The sequence below is a fragment of the Calidris pugnax genome, unplaced genomic scaffold, assembly GCF_001431845.1.
Source record: "Calidris pugnax isolate Ruff unplaced genomic scaffold, ASM143184v1 scaffold14, whole genome shotgun sequence".
Lineage (NCBI taxonomy): Eukaryota > Metazoa > Chordata > Aves > Charadriiformes > Scolopacidae > Calidris > Calidris pugnax.
In genome coordinates, this window is record NW_015090793.1 from 14415236 (window position 1) to 14429140 (window position 13905).

Consider the following 13905-nt stretch of genomic DNA (forward strand, 5'->3'; position numbering starts at 1 on the left):
GCTGGATTCCAGCTGCCATTGACTGGCCCGGCTCCAGCTCCTTCTCGGCATGTCCGTGTCGGGCTGTTGCCCCATGAGCTTTATTTAACCCGTGGGCAAATGCCACTGGAGCCAGAGAAAAGGCTTTCATTGATGGAGGAGGGCTCCTGCTTGCGGTCTTGGGGAAGAATTTGTCAGCTAGGTTGGCTCATTGACTTTAGACCAAATAGCGCTGTCATCTACAGTGGTGTAAATCCAGAGTAATTCCAATGGATTAAAAAAAAAAAAAAAAAGCAAAGCACAGGCGCTCCTGGCTGAAAGACAAATTTCATGCGTTTTCATAGCGCCTTCCACCCCAAAATGACCTGCAAGCTCAGACCCTGCTTTGAGAATCAGTGCTGTGTCTGAGCGTGGTTACAGCTCAGGAGCTGCACGATACCCTGCGAGGTGAGCCTCTCTCCCTTTTTGTGTCGTCTGGGATGGAAGCTGTTGTCCTGTTAGGCATGGAGGAGGTGAAAGCCCTCCTTAGGCTTCAGTGCTCTGTGCTGGGTGGGACTGCAATCTGCAGCCTGTAGCTCTGCATGGGTCCAGACTCCACTTCAGAGCAGGAATGGGCGATGCCAGGAGCAAATCCCGGACATGGGAGAGAGCTTTTCAGACTCAGGATCCATCCCACACTGTCTTTGTGTAGCTTTGTTTTTCTACTGCATCATACTCCATCCTTCCAAGCAGCTCAAACAACCTGCTGCGTTGTGTTTCATAATATCCTGCTCATCCCTCTGGGGACTGAGTGCTTTGTTTCAGATTAATGATACTCTCCATTGCTTCTAGGTGGCACTTCTACCACTAAATATATCTCTCTGTCAGTCAGCTTGCTCTCAAACTTTCTTCTCCTTAATTTTGTAGTGTGGCCTTGGGTCATCTCAGCACTTGTCATCTCCTCCCTGAGGAGCTTACTTTAAAGCTCAAAAGAGGCCTCTGATAGTCAGCAGGAGCTCATACCTTCAGAAGAAGGGACATCCGCACACATAAGATGTGTGCTTATCCCTATATGATGCACAGAGGTCTTACAAGACCTTACTCGGGATTTTGGTGGCAGAGCTTCTGGAGGACGCTTTTCCAAGTGTCTTCCCCTATTTCTGCCAAGAAACACGTGTGCTCAGAAAGGTGTATTTATTTCATCTTTGGGATGGAGCAGGCTGAATCACAGGGCGAGGGTTGAGCTGCATCATGGGGTGAAGGGTTCCTTCTCATCTCCTCTGCTTGTGCTGCTGCCCCTTGTGCTCTGCTTAGTTCCCAGCCCATGGAGCACTTGGCACAACTGAAGTCTAAGTGCTCCTACAGAAGAGTACTTGAGGCTGGTTTCTTTGCTAAGTCTGGCTTTGTCTCCAGGAGGGCCCATGCTCTTGGTTACTTAAACGCATGGGATCCCTTCCCTTCGGTCCCTGCTCTGTTCTCCAGGAAGATGCAGGGGATCAGCAAAAAGGTGACTTTTCTCCTAATAATTCTCCTCCATTGGCTCCGCAGTGGTGATCAGGGCACTGTCCCTGCTGCCTGGGCAAGCTGCTTTCATCCTCTTTAGCGCTGGGTGAACTCTCATCTCTACACCACAGATCTGGGATTTAACATGGGATAGCCCATTCAAATGGGATAGCCTGTCCCAGCTCCACCTGGCCTTCTGATGCTGATGAACAGCTGGTCTGAGCATCCAGCTGGGTTTGCAGGATGCTCCTTCTCCCTGGCTTCAGCCAAAGACACCAATCACGGGCAGTGGGTGTGTGCCCTGTTGGACCTCTTCTTGGCCAGCTGATCCCACCTTTCTAATCTCTTCTGGCTGGACACAGCTCCTGTTTCTTTGCCATGCTATCCTTTGATGCGATATCTTCTTTCTCTTTCCTTCCATGTGTTTGATTCCCTCCTTGAAAAGCAGTGGCACTAGGTAAGGTGAATTTTCCTGTTCTCAAATGCACTGGTTCCTCATCAATAAACTGGGGAGGGCACTTGGAGCAGCACTTCAGAGATGGTGTAGGCCCACAGATGCTGAAGAACCACAGTGTGTTTACATATCCCTGTAAAGTGGGCTAAAAAACCTAAATTGGTGAACGTAGTTGGTTGAATTTTGCTGTTGTTGACATTGTGTGGGTTTTTTTTGAGACACAAGGCAGTTTTGCAGAGAGGGGTGCTGAGGCAGATGTAAGGTGTCCTGCTTTTTCCCTGCTCTTCCCCACAGCCTGTGCATCGCAATCCCCTTAACCTGATAGCCTGTTAGAGGGTCTCAGCTTGAAAGTGAAGTCTCCTATGCCATGTGGGAGGAGGGCTGTAGGAGAGATGCTCATTCATGGGGATTTTTGAGCCCTTGGGAAATGGGCTACTTGGTCTCATATTTTTTCTGAACTCCAGTGGAGACATTAAATGCTGGTGTTTCCCACAAGCCTAGATGTTTAAAAAAAAAATTTAAAAAATTAGCGGTATGGGCAACCTGGAAAGGTGCGTGATCATCATAATGTGGCTCAAGGATGCTGAAATGATCTTTACATTTTTCACAGCACACTTTTTGAGAATAATTTGATTTTCAGTAAAACTGCCTTTTGCAAAGGCTCTCCATTTCTTTTCTTCACTTGGTCTGAATTTGGAGACCCCACCTACTGTAACCAGACTCCCTTCGGAGACAGGTCAATACATTTGTGGGGCTCTTGCATCTCTCTGGGAGAAGTTGCTGCCTTCAGCTCCCCTGAGACACCCGTGCTCCTCACCAGCACTTTTCGTGCAGCGTTATGCTTTGAGGAGAAAACCCCATGATGCTCATTTTGGGTGGCTGGGAGCTGCAACTCTTGGCTTTTCCCTCCCAATAGGCCTGGGTTCCTCTAATGATGGAGCATGGCAGATCTTGGAGTGATGCACATGTGCCATTTTCCAACTACAGCATGGGAAGAAAAGGCATCAGCTCTTTGCTATGTGCCCATGAAAGGCAAAGCCCTTTAAAAATAGACGGCAGAGTGTCAGGGCAGCGGTGGGGTTTTGTGGAGGCCCTTTCCTCTTTGTGGTGCCTTGCATAGTCTTCACAACTTCTTTGCTGTGTTTTCGCTTTGCTTGTGCTCCTGATGCCAGGGCAGCCTCTTGCCCATGAGCCTTCTCATCCCGCTCCAAAAATATCATAGTTTACAAGCCCGCTGGAGCATGGCAGTGGGCTCCATGTCTGGCAGGCCCGCGTCTGATGCTGGAGAGAGGCAGACATCCATTATAATGTGGTGACAGGACAGAGTTGGGACAAACACCGCCTGGCCTTTGAAACTTAAGAAGAAATAGTATGTCTCCAGGTTGAGACGCTGCTTTGGATGCTTCCTAACATGTCCCACTGGCCAAGCCGCTGGCGGGTGCCAAATTGGTTCGTCAAAACGTCTCCATGCTAATCATGTCTTCGTTTGGTTGGGCTAGCAGCTCTGGCTGGTGCAGGCTGGATGAAACACAGGTGTCCGATCCCGAAACGTAAGTTTTCTTCCTGGAGGAGCGGAAGTAAAAGCTCCATTCCATGCTGATGTGCCAGGTGGGAGCGGGGGACCTGCAGATCATGGATGGCAAAAGGTGGGGGCTGAAGCTGATGCTTGGAGCTGGCACTAAGAGGTGGTAACACAATGAGGAGCACTGTCTCTGCTAAATACTCTCTACCCCAGCCACTAAACAAAGTCTTTGCTGTGCATGAAAACGCTGTGGGTTGAAGCTCAGGGCTCTTCACTTGAATGTCCTCTTGTCTTCAGTGTGCTTTAAGGACGGGGCTGAGGTATTCTCCAGCCAGGACCAGGGGCAGTTTGCTGTCACACGGAGCTGGACCTCTCCAGGAGATCCTGGAGCTGTGACACTGGGAATGAATTTTCTGACTTAGGAAGACTATAAATCTTTAAATATCCTGTTTCCACTATGAGACGGACTCAGGAGTTTCCAGCCAGGCTCGCTGGGTGGTGGTGTCTCCCTCAGTGCAGAGTGAATGCACATGTGTGGGTGTGAATGAATGCCCCTGGATGGAGCAAACCCCCAGACTTGGCTCTTTTGGGACCTACCAATATATGAAAATGCTCTTTCCAGCATCCACCAAAAGTCCTGGCCACTGCCCCGGCACTGCTGCTGGGGCAAGCCAACTGGACCCCCACCATGGCTGGGCTATTGCGTCTCAGCGTTAGCAGAGCTGGACATCCCCTTAGAGCTGATTTTTGCCTCTTGGCAGCTGTGGAGCAACTTTCTTAAAGTTTGCACTTTCTTGTGCTCCTTGGCTTTGCCTGGTCTCGCTCCGTCGAGTGGCCGAGCCATTCGGTTTGGCTTCACTAGAGGGCGCAGTAATTTTAGGCTAGAAACGTGCCGAGGTTCGTCGGGGAAAGTTGGCTGCCTTTTCCTCCTTTTTAATCAACTGGAAAGATGCAGGGTTGAACTGGAGGTGACTGGAAGGGGATCCAGACTTGTGTCTGGCTGGGGAAGGATCCGCTGACATCTGGGATTAGGCGGCGTGGAGCACAGAGGCGGCGAGCGGACGGGCCGTTGCAGCGAGCCGGCAGCGTGGCCGGGGCTCGCGGTGTCGGCCAGCCCCATGGCCGGGAGCTGCAGGCTCTGGCAGATGTGGGACACAGCTGGCTGAGGCTGGAGGAGCCTGGTAGCAAAAGGACAGCTCAAAAAAGAGCAAGAAAAAGAAATCCCCCCCCCCCAGTCTCCTAGTGCTAAATGCTCACTCTTTTTCAGGCTGGGCAGGTGGTGTGTTGACCTCCATAGGGGCTCAGCCTTCTCTTCTCGAGTGTCCTCTCCTCTGCGCCTTCACTGCACATCGCTCCTTGCGACAGGCACTCTTCTTTTCAGAGTCTGGCTCGGTCCACAGGGTGTGGGTCTGGCCCCATGCTGGGTCTGTGTACCATCGCAGCAGCTTTGCACAGCAGGACCAAAGGCATTTCTTGGGCTGCAGTGCTTTTTGCAGGGTGCAGGGTGTCCCCAAGCACTTTGCTTTGTGGGAGATACTGGGCAAGGCTGGGGGAGGATGGGGTTTGCCCCAGGTTGGGAGCCCCAGGGGCCACCTCAATCAGGACATTGGCTCCAAGCAGGGCTGCAGCCTCAGGGCTCCTTAAGCGGAGGCTCTCTCCTCATGGGCTCTGCTTTCAGCTGGAGAAACAAGCGCACAGGAAGCATTTGGGGAGAGCAGGGTGAGTCACTGGGAGCCTCGGTCCTTATCTCAAACCGCTCAGCATGGATGAAGGGCAGACACCAGCCGGATGGGGAGACATTGGTGTCCCTTTGCTGGCCCTTCTCAGGAGGTCCTGTCCCATCCCTGTTGAGCAGCTTGTGGCTGCCAGCTCTCCTCCAGCCGGCACTGCATCAGAGTCTCGTGTCCCACTCATGGCCACCAGGAACTGGCCCTTCCCCAGCTCCCTTCGTACCTTCCCCAGGCAGCTGAGGGGCTCAGCTTTAGCACCTCCAGCTTTTCTTTTCCGAGTGGCTGCTTTTTCACCTCCTTACGCAGGCAAGTCTTCCTGAGCATGGCTGCCCTTTCCAGGCTTAAATATAACTTGTGGAGCACAGGGAGGTGACAGAAAGCAGCAGCCGCACTGTCTCATGCCCTCACTGTGATCTCGCCGTGGCCCCACTCTTCGTTCATTCATTCCTCCGTTCTGTTCATTCATGCCTGTGCTCTGCGTAGCCATCCGGGGAGGGCTGTCTGTCTGCAGGCAGATCTGTCCCTTGGTCTGCTTGCATTTTTCTCTCCCAGTACTCCTCCTAGCATCCCATTTGCATGCTGGTATTCCTGCAGGGAGCCTCTGCGCTCTGCCCCACCATGTATTGCGTGATGAGTTTTACTCGGGGCTCAGCCCGAGTGCAGCTTGTTATGAAGTGGCTCTTGTCGAGCCTCCTGCCCAGGGCTGCGAGGGGACAGAGGTGTTATTTCACCAAACAAACTCCCAGCGAATGATGTGCATTAGCAATGAGGGGTCGCAGCCAGGAAAATGTTACCTTTCCCTGTTGAGTGCTGACTGTGAAGGAAATTCTCACATTTACAGCTCCAGCGAGTCCGGCGCTCATGGAAAGAGGGGGCGGCTTTGATTTCTCTCCTCTTGTTGGTCTGATAACTGATAACCACCGTGCATTGAGCCCCCCCGGGAACTGGCCACCAGTGGAGGCTGCGCAGGCTCGCAGCTCCCGCCTTGAGAGGCTGTTTTAATTTGGTTTTCCCGGCGGCCTGGCATGTGGAGGTGCGTGTGTGCGTGCCACCCCGTGTGTGTGAGTGTGTGTGTGTGTAGGTTAATAAAAAATAAACAAACAGCACTTTTTCCTCCGGTACACTCTGGGAGGGATGCGGCGGGGATACCGAATGAAAGCGTGTGCTGTGGGCCACGTCGGGGAGGGCTGCAGGGACATTCCTGGCATTGCTGAGCTTCTCGTGCAACGCGAGGGCCCGGGCCCAAATTGGAGTAAGGAGCCGTTAGCATCAGGGACCTGGGGAGGCCCACTCCCGCACAGTGTTTACTCGCAGACCTTAAATTAATACTGTCTGCTGACATCAGTTTCTCTGCCCGGTTTCCCAAGGAAATGAGGCGTGTGCAATTGCAGGCTCTGCGTACGTGTGCGCCTCTCTTCCCCACTCCAAGCCCTGTCTAAGTTCAGCCAGATTTCACAGAGTTCCTAAATGCCTCAAAATAATGATTTTACTCATTTTTTTACATATATTAAAAAAAAGGGTGGTTGATAGGTGGGAGAAACTGCAAATACTTCCCATCGAGAGAAAAAGCTCGCCTGTGTCTGTGTGTGTGTGTGCACAACCATAACATTAGACACTAGAGAAGCCCCATGGAAAAGATGTATTAATGGCATCCGAATCTTGGGCTGAATGTAACTGGGAGCCATCAGACATGGAGCTGAGGGAAAGCGGGCTCCATCCATCCTGCTGTGTGCAGGGTGAAGCATTACCTCGTGTCTCTGCTTTGCGCCGTGTTATTGCCCTTATTGCCCATCTTTTGTGATGGTTGTGGCAGGGATCACCCTGTGGAGGATCTGTCAGCTGGTATTTCTCCACTGACCCTTTTTGGCAGCTGTTTTAGAAATTGGTGATGCTGTATGATGAATTCTGGATGATACTGAGTCTTCTGCTAAGTGGACCTGTGATGTCCATTTTTATGGACGGAAGCTGGTTACCAGAGAAGGCAAAGATGACGGTGTTGGAACTGTGTAGAAATCTCTGCTCACTCTGTTTTGTAGGTTTTCTCCAAAATCTTCAGCCATGAAGCACTGGAGAGCTATCTCCCCAAGATCCAGCTGGTGATCAAAGACACCCTTCGGGCCTGGAGCAGCAACCCTGAGTCCATCAACGTCTACCACGAGACTCAGAAGCTCACCTTCCGCATGGCCATCCGTGTCCTGCTGGGCTTCCGCATCCCTGATGAGGAGCTCAGCCGCCTTTTCGAGGTCTACCAGCAGTTTGTGGAGAACGTCTTCTCCTTGCCTGTGGATCTGCCCTTCAGCGGCTACAGGAGGGTAAGAAATTTGGGATGAGTGCTCCGCCAGCCATTAACACCAAATTACTGGGATTAATGGGACGGAGGCTAGTACCCATCTCTACAGGTTCTTGTTGGAATGTATTCTCACACTGTGACCTCTAGAAGCAGGTCCATTTTGAGAGAACAAAGTCTTGTTTCTATGGAGTGGAGAGGGAGATCCATTCACGGGTTTTTAGAATGCTAGGGACTGTGAGTTTGATGCCAGAAAGAACATAATCAGGATTTGCCCAGATTTAATGGGTAATTTTTCCTCACTTGTTACAGTGATTAATATAGCACTTCTGCTGTATTTTTTTTGTTTGTGGGACCTTCTCCTGTTAATTCCCTCCTGTCCCCAAGGTGAAACAGGTCAGTGGACGTTCTAATCTCATGAACTGTTCTCATTTTTTGGTGAACGATGCAAACCAAAACCAATAAAAAACATAAGGCAAAAATTTATATTTTTTTTCGTGGGGAATTTTGCTAACAGAAATTCAGGGGGTTAAAATTTATCTGTGTGATTCTCACTGCAAATTTTCTTACTGTTATTTCACCACATGAAGGAGCCCAACCATTTGCAGCAGCGGGTTGGCTCACCGCAGCCGCACTCAGATAGGAATTGCTTTACTGAGACCAGGTGATAAAAGTGCTTGGGAAGCCCATTATGCTCCCAGGAAGAGGACCATTTCAGATGAATTGACTTTTCTCTGAGAGACAATTTTCCCAGGGACTGCCATACATCCCAGGGTGCGCTGGAGGCCTGTGAACTGGTGCAGTAGTGGGGCTCCCACATCAGACCTATCATTTGCATGTAGGTGCTGATTACTGTTGCCTGTAATTTCACCCGCTCGGGGCTTTCTCCTCCTGCCCCGGGAACAACCTCAGCATCTTTATTCTTCTCTTTGAGCATCTGCAATTGCAGTTGTATTACTTAGACATGTTGTCCTGAGCATGTCTCCGGCTCCTGGGAACACTGGGCTGGGGATGGTGCTGCTAGAATAGAATCAAATAGAATATTTCACTTCAAAGTGACCTACAATGATCATCTAGTCCAACTGCTTGTCCAACTAGTGTTGTGTCCTGCATGGTCTGATGGCTTCTTGGATCCACAGGGCATCCGGGCACGTGAGACACTGCAGAAGGGGCTGGAGAAAGCCATCCAGGAGAAACTGCAGAACACGCAGGGCAAGGACTATGCTGATGCACTCGACATCCTGATAGAGAGCGGCAAAGAGCATGGCAAGGAGTTAACCATGCAGGAGCTGAAGGTAAAGATCTTCCCCACGGTCACCTTGTCCTTACTGTGCTCAGGGCAGGGGGTCCCCAAAGAGTAGTGTGAGCTGATGTAAGGAGGACTTTTTGGGGCAGACTTGAGATGGTCAGTGGGAGCTGGGGGACCACAAAGTGTTGTTGGAGCTGCAGGTGACTGCTGGTCTGGTGGACTATGGTGCCAACAAGCCAGTTGTTTCCCATGGGCTGTATTTTTTTGCAGATCATGCTCAGTCTTTTCTAAAACAAAAATTCCAGGGAATATCAAAAGACTGTACAAGTTTGCTGAAGTTTTCAGCCTGGAACAACTTCACTCCTTGACCCATCCAGTTTTATGGTGCCTTCTTTGCAGGGCAAAGGAGCCCTTGGCAGGTTGTTATCTGCAGCAGGGTCATGACATAACTTATCCTTCATGTGCTATCAAGAGCCATCCTCAGGGCTTTTTTGCCTGCCTGTTTGGTTCTCAGTATCCTCCAAGCCTGTGCAGGAAGTTCCCCGGAGTGCGTGTCCAGGACCTGTGCAGTTAGACATGACCAGACTGAAGAGCTGTTGGGGAAAAAAGTGCCCCATGGCAGCTTGCATGCCTGTCCCTTGACGTGCCATGGCTGCTAGCCTGTCTGTCTGTCCATTCCTCATGTCTTACCCTGGCTTCCCTCTTACCTTTCAGGATGGAACCCTAGAGCTCATCTTTGCTGCCTATGCCACCACCGCCAGCGCCAGCACTTCTCTGATCATGCAGCTCCTCAAACACCCCCGGGTCCTGGAGAAGCTGCGAGAGGAGCTGCGCAGCAAAGGCATCCTCCACAACGGCTGCATCTGCGAGGGCTCCCTCCGGCTCGACAACATCAACAGCCTCCACTACCTGGACTGCGTCATCAAGGAGGTGCTTCGCCTCTTCACCCCCATCTCTGGGGGGTACCGGACAGTGCTGCAAACCTTTGAGCTGGATGTGAGTATTGCTATCTCCTCAGGGTGCAGCTGCACTGTGAGCTCCCCAAAACAGCTTTCTGCATCTTTTTGCAAAGCTTGCATGAGCTTGGCTTAGATGAGACCTCAGGGAGGACAGATTAGGTCCTGCTGGTGATGGGAGGTGGAACTGCTCTGGATTCAGAGGAGGGTGATGGGATGTGGCCCATGGCAGGGAAGGGATGCACTTGAGCTGTCAAAGAGGAGACAGGCGTGGTGCTTCAAAGAGCAACTCATGACAATGTTTGACGCCAAAAACTAAACTGGGGTGTGACAAGGGAAAGGTTTACTGCAAAGGGCATCTCCAGGCTTCTAGATGACAGGCGGATTACTCACCGCAATGGCTGGAATTTCCTACTAGCAAAACAAAATCTTGAGACCCGGTTTGTTGCTGTAAATCCTACTAATGTAATGATTTGAGTCGGAAACCTTTCAAAGTGCTCAGGGGATGATAAATCCACCCTGTTTCTCATCGCCCAGGCCCTGACATGTGCGTTGGGTGTGTGGGGCTGACAGGCAGCGGGGTGTGAGCAAAGCCATGGGATGCTCTGGGGAGGGCTGGCTGGCGCGTGGGGCACGGCACGGGCACGAGAAAAGCTGCTTCCATTTCCCCAGCGGCAGTCGAGCTCTGCGGGGTTTCTGGTAGGCGACTCCTGCCAGCGACCGCAAAGCAAATAAATAGCAATGGATCACCCGTCGGGTCCTTGGGATAGAGGCAGGAATAAACCCAGGATACTAATCTCCCAGCCCTTTGTGCTGTTCCCTCTGGTTTTCTTTTAAATCTGCATCACGCTCGAGTAATAAACCCAAAGAAAATGGGGAAAAAGCAGACAAAGCAAAATGGCTTTATCTCGTCCTCCCGCTCCCTCTGTGTTTGCAGTAGGGTTGACTCGCTCTGGTTTTCTCTCCATCCCTTCCCTTTTTTCCTGCAGGGTTTCCAAATCCCCAAAGGCTGGAGTGTCATGTACAGTATCCGGGACACCCACGACACTGCCCCTGTCTTCAAGGACGTGGACGTCTTCGACCCTGACCGCTTTGGGCAGGGTCGCAGCGAAGATAAAGACGGCAGGTTCCACTACCTCCCCTTCGGAGGAGGCGTACGGACCTGTCTGGGCAAGCACCTGGCCAAGCTCTTCCTCAAGGCGCTGGCCATTGAGTTGGCCAGCACCAGCCGCTTCGAGCTCGCCACCAGGACTTTTCCCAAAATCACTCTGGTGCCCGTGGTCCACCCCGTTGATGGACTCAAGGTCAAATTTTTTGGACTGGATTCCAACCAGAACGAGATCCTGACGGGGACAGATGCCATGCTTGGGGCGACGGTGTAAAGCCCACGCTGGCAGCACGAGGGACGGGTGGCCGGGGGACGGAGGGGTGGGGTGGGGGCAAGGGAACGAACAGGAGGGAAGGAGAGGGGGATGAGAAGCTTCTCCATGATGCTCGCTTCACCGAGCCTCTCGGTCAGGACTGCTTTCTCCACTGGTGAAGCTGCCAAAACTGTTTTGCTCTACCTGTGGGGCGCAGGCAAGGTTGGGGTGTCGTCGTGCATCTTGTTTCATTTGAAAGGAGGAAGAGTTGCAAAACCCGAGTCGAGCTGGGATGTCTGACCATACACAGTATCTAAATATTATAAATATATATATATATAAATATCTATAAAACACTTCTGCTGCAAGGAGGAGCGCTGCAAAGGCCCGACTGCAGGAAAGGCTTTGGAAAACAGCTGGTGATCAGAGGTCTGGCGTCCCGGCACAGTTCTCGGGTGGCCTCTGTTCTTTTTTTTTTTTTAATTTGGTTGGTTGTGTTTTTTATTTTGGGGCGTTGGAAGCTTTTCTTGGCGAGGGGGAGACGAGTGATGCCTGTTCCCATTCCCTCTCCCACTGGTGCCAGGGCAGGCTGGGGATGGAGAGCTGCTGTTTCACCTCTTCTGCGGGACTGAAAAACCCTGTGGTGTCTTGTCCAAGGGCTGAATGGATGGTGAGATGTCCCGCTGAGGCCTCGGACAAGTGCATATTTGCATTTTGCAAAATGCATTTTGCATTTGGGGCTACGGGTGGTGGGGGATGTGTGTCCTTTTTTTTCTCCGTTGAGTTTCCTGCTGCTGCTACACAGCCTGTGTGCACCCATTCCCCTGCCTCAGCCCCTCACCAGCCCCTTTCCTGTGCGAAGGCACCTGTTTTGGGGGCATTTTGGTGCCTTTGCTCTCCCTCAAGGTGCAGGCACCAGCCTCAGAACTGCATGGCCCCTCTGACCCACCACACTCTCCAAGCACTGGGGCACTGAGCAAAGCCGCACCGCTCGGAGCTGCTCATTTCGGTGCACCCGCTTCCACGGGAGGCATTTGCATTAAAGGTGATGTCTATAAATAAGCCAATGTATGCATTGTTTGTCTTGTGATTGGGGTTTTTTGGCGATGGGAGAGCTCGGCAGGAAGGAGACTGAGCGATGGGGTCCTTGCAAGCTGTCTGCCCCATCCCACCGCTAACCTGGGAGAAGGGTCCTGCCCAAAGCTTCTCCAGCACAAGCAAGTGGCCACCAAGGTATCTTGCCTTTGATTTGCTGGGTGGGTTTATGTTTTTTTATTTTATTTTTTGCATGTAAGAGGCTTCTGGGTTGAGTGTGAGATGGGTGGGTTGTGTTGAAAGAGGACATGACCTTGCACATGGGTGGAGAGCAAATGCTCCCAGAGCATCCCGGCAGGCATTTGGTCCAGACCAGAGTCAAGTACCAGGTTGGGAGATCCCTCTCTGACTCGAGGCATCTCCACCCAGCCTGTCCAGCCCCACTCTTCTCCCATCTCCTGTTCTCTGCTGTGGAAAGAAAAAGACAAGGACCATGGCTGAGATCTCTCCTAACTGTGATGGGAAAATATCTCATGCTTGGGTGGTCAGCTTGGCTTTCTGCTTTTAAAGGTGTCCAGACAAGTCAGAGGGGTTGAAATAAGAAAGGCAAAGGGGCAGATGTGGCTTACCAGGTTGCTTTGCATGTTGTGCTTTTGACGAGTGGGTGCCTCTTTGGAAGGTCGAAGGAAGTGTGAAGCAAGCGATGGTGGTGGCTGCCTTTGCCAGCCCATCATCCGGTGGGGGCAAGGAGGAGGGAGGCAGTTTTTTAGCCAAGGGAAACACTTGAGGTCGGATTGCTGTCAGCCAAGCTGCCAGAAACCCCCAGGAGCATCCCGGCAGATGGTCTCCACTCATGCCAGGGTTCACAGCTTGATTTTCAGGTTGATTTAAACTGAAATAAAACTCCCAATCTTCTAGGAGATACCATTCAGATCCAGACTTTGCCTCCTGGTTGGTAAACAATGTGCCAAACCCAAAAGCAAGGTCTCAGGAGCCTTTAATTTTGTGCACCATGTCTCTGAAGCAGAGGCTCACCTAGTTTGCCAGGCTGGAAATTTTGAGTGAAACAATGGTAACTCAGGCACTGTTGAGCTTTCTGGTATTTTCCTTGTCCCTGATTGAGAGAAAACATTCCTGGTGACAAAAGGAGCTTAATCAGAATCATAATCTCACAGGGCAAAGCAGCAAAGAACATAAACCTGAATGCGGTGGGAAGGGGTGAGTCTCCCAGGGGCAAAGACTTGGGGAAAGGTAAGTGACACATGAGGGTGTCCATGGTCTTTGTGCTTGATGACACCTTGTAGGACATGGGAACAGGGGCAAGAGGTGGATGGTCTGCAGGGGGGAGCTGCAGGGTGAAAACCCATCGGACACCCACCACCAGGGTGCCCTCCAGGAGCCTGCATTACCATCCAAGACCTGTCAGGGGAATACAGCTGAGCTTGGGGCAGAGGAAGCTGAAAAGGGGGGGGAAGCTGGAGAGGGGAACAGACAGCAAGGTTAAAAGATCTGGTTAAAGCTCACAGGTGGCTTTGCGCCACACTATGGTGCGCAAAATCTCTTGGGTAGACTTTTCCAAAAGGGCTTGGTCCCACTTGTGCTTACAGGAAATCAGTGAAGGGTTTTGCTGAAATTTTTATTTTAACTTCCAATATCATTACAAAGTGAAAACCAAACATGCTTTTGAGTGAGTGGTTGATTGGAGAGCAGTAATGTAAGATGCATACATCCATTATATATATATGCTTACATCATGTGTATATATAATGTTTGTGTGTGTGAGTAGTTAATCTAGGCATAAGTAAGTCATGCTTTTGTTTTTCCATTCCTAACTAATATAACTTGACTAA

The 13905-nt window shown here is 51.3% G+C and overlaps 1 protein-coding gene across 1 annotated transcript in view; it reads left to right on the forward strand.

Moving 5' to 3' along the window:
- LOC106902921 (cytochrome P450 26B1) overlaps positions 1-11057 on the forward strand; it is a 19311-nt gene extending 8254 nt beyond the window's left edge. The window contains exons 2-5 of the mRNA XM_014966757.1: positions 7204-7479; positions 8594-8749; positions 9418-9699; positions 10649-11057. Coding sequence (XP_014822243.1) covers positions 7204-7479; positions 8594-8749; positions 9418-9699; positions 10649-11041 — 1107 coding nt within the window. The 3' untranslated portion in view covers positions 11042-11057. The remainder of the gene's footprint in view (positions 1-7203; positions 7480-8593; positions 8750-9417; positions 9700-10648) is intronic.
- The last annotated feature ends 2848 nt before the right edge of the window (positions 11058-13905 follow it).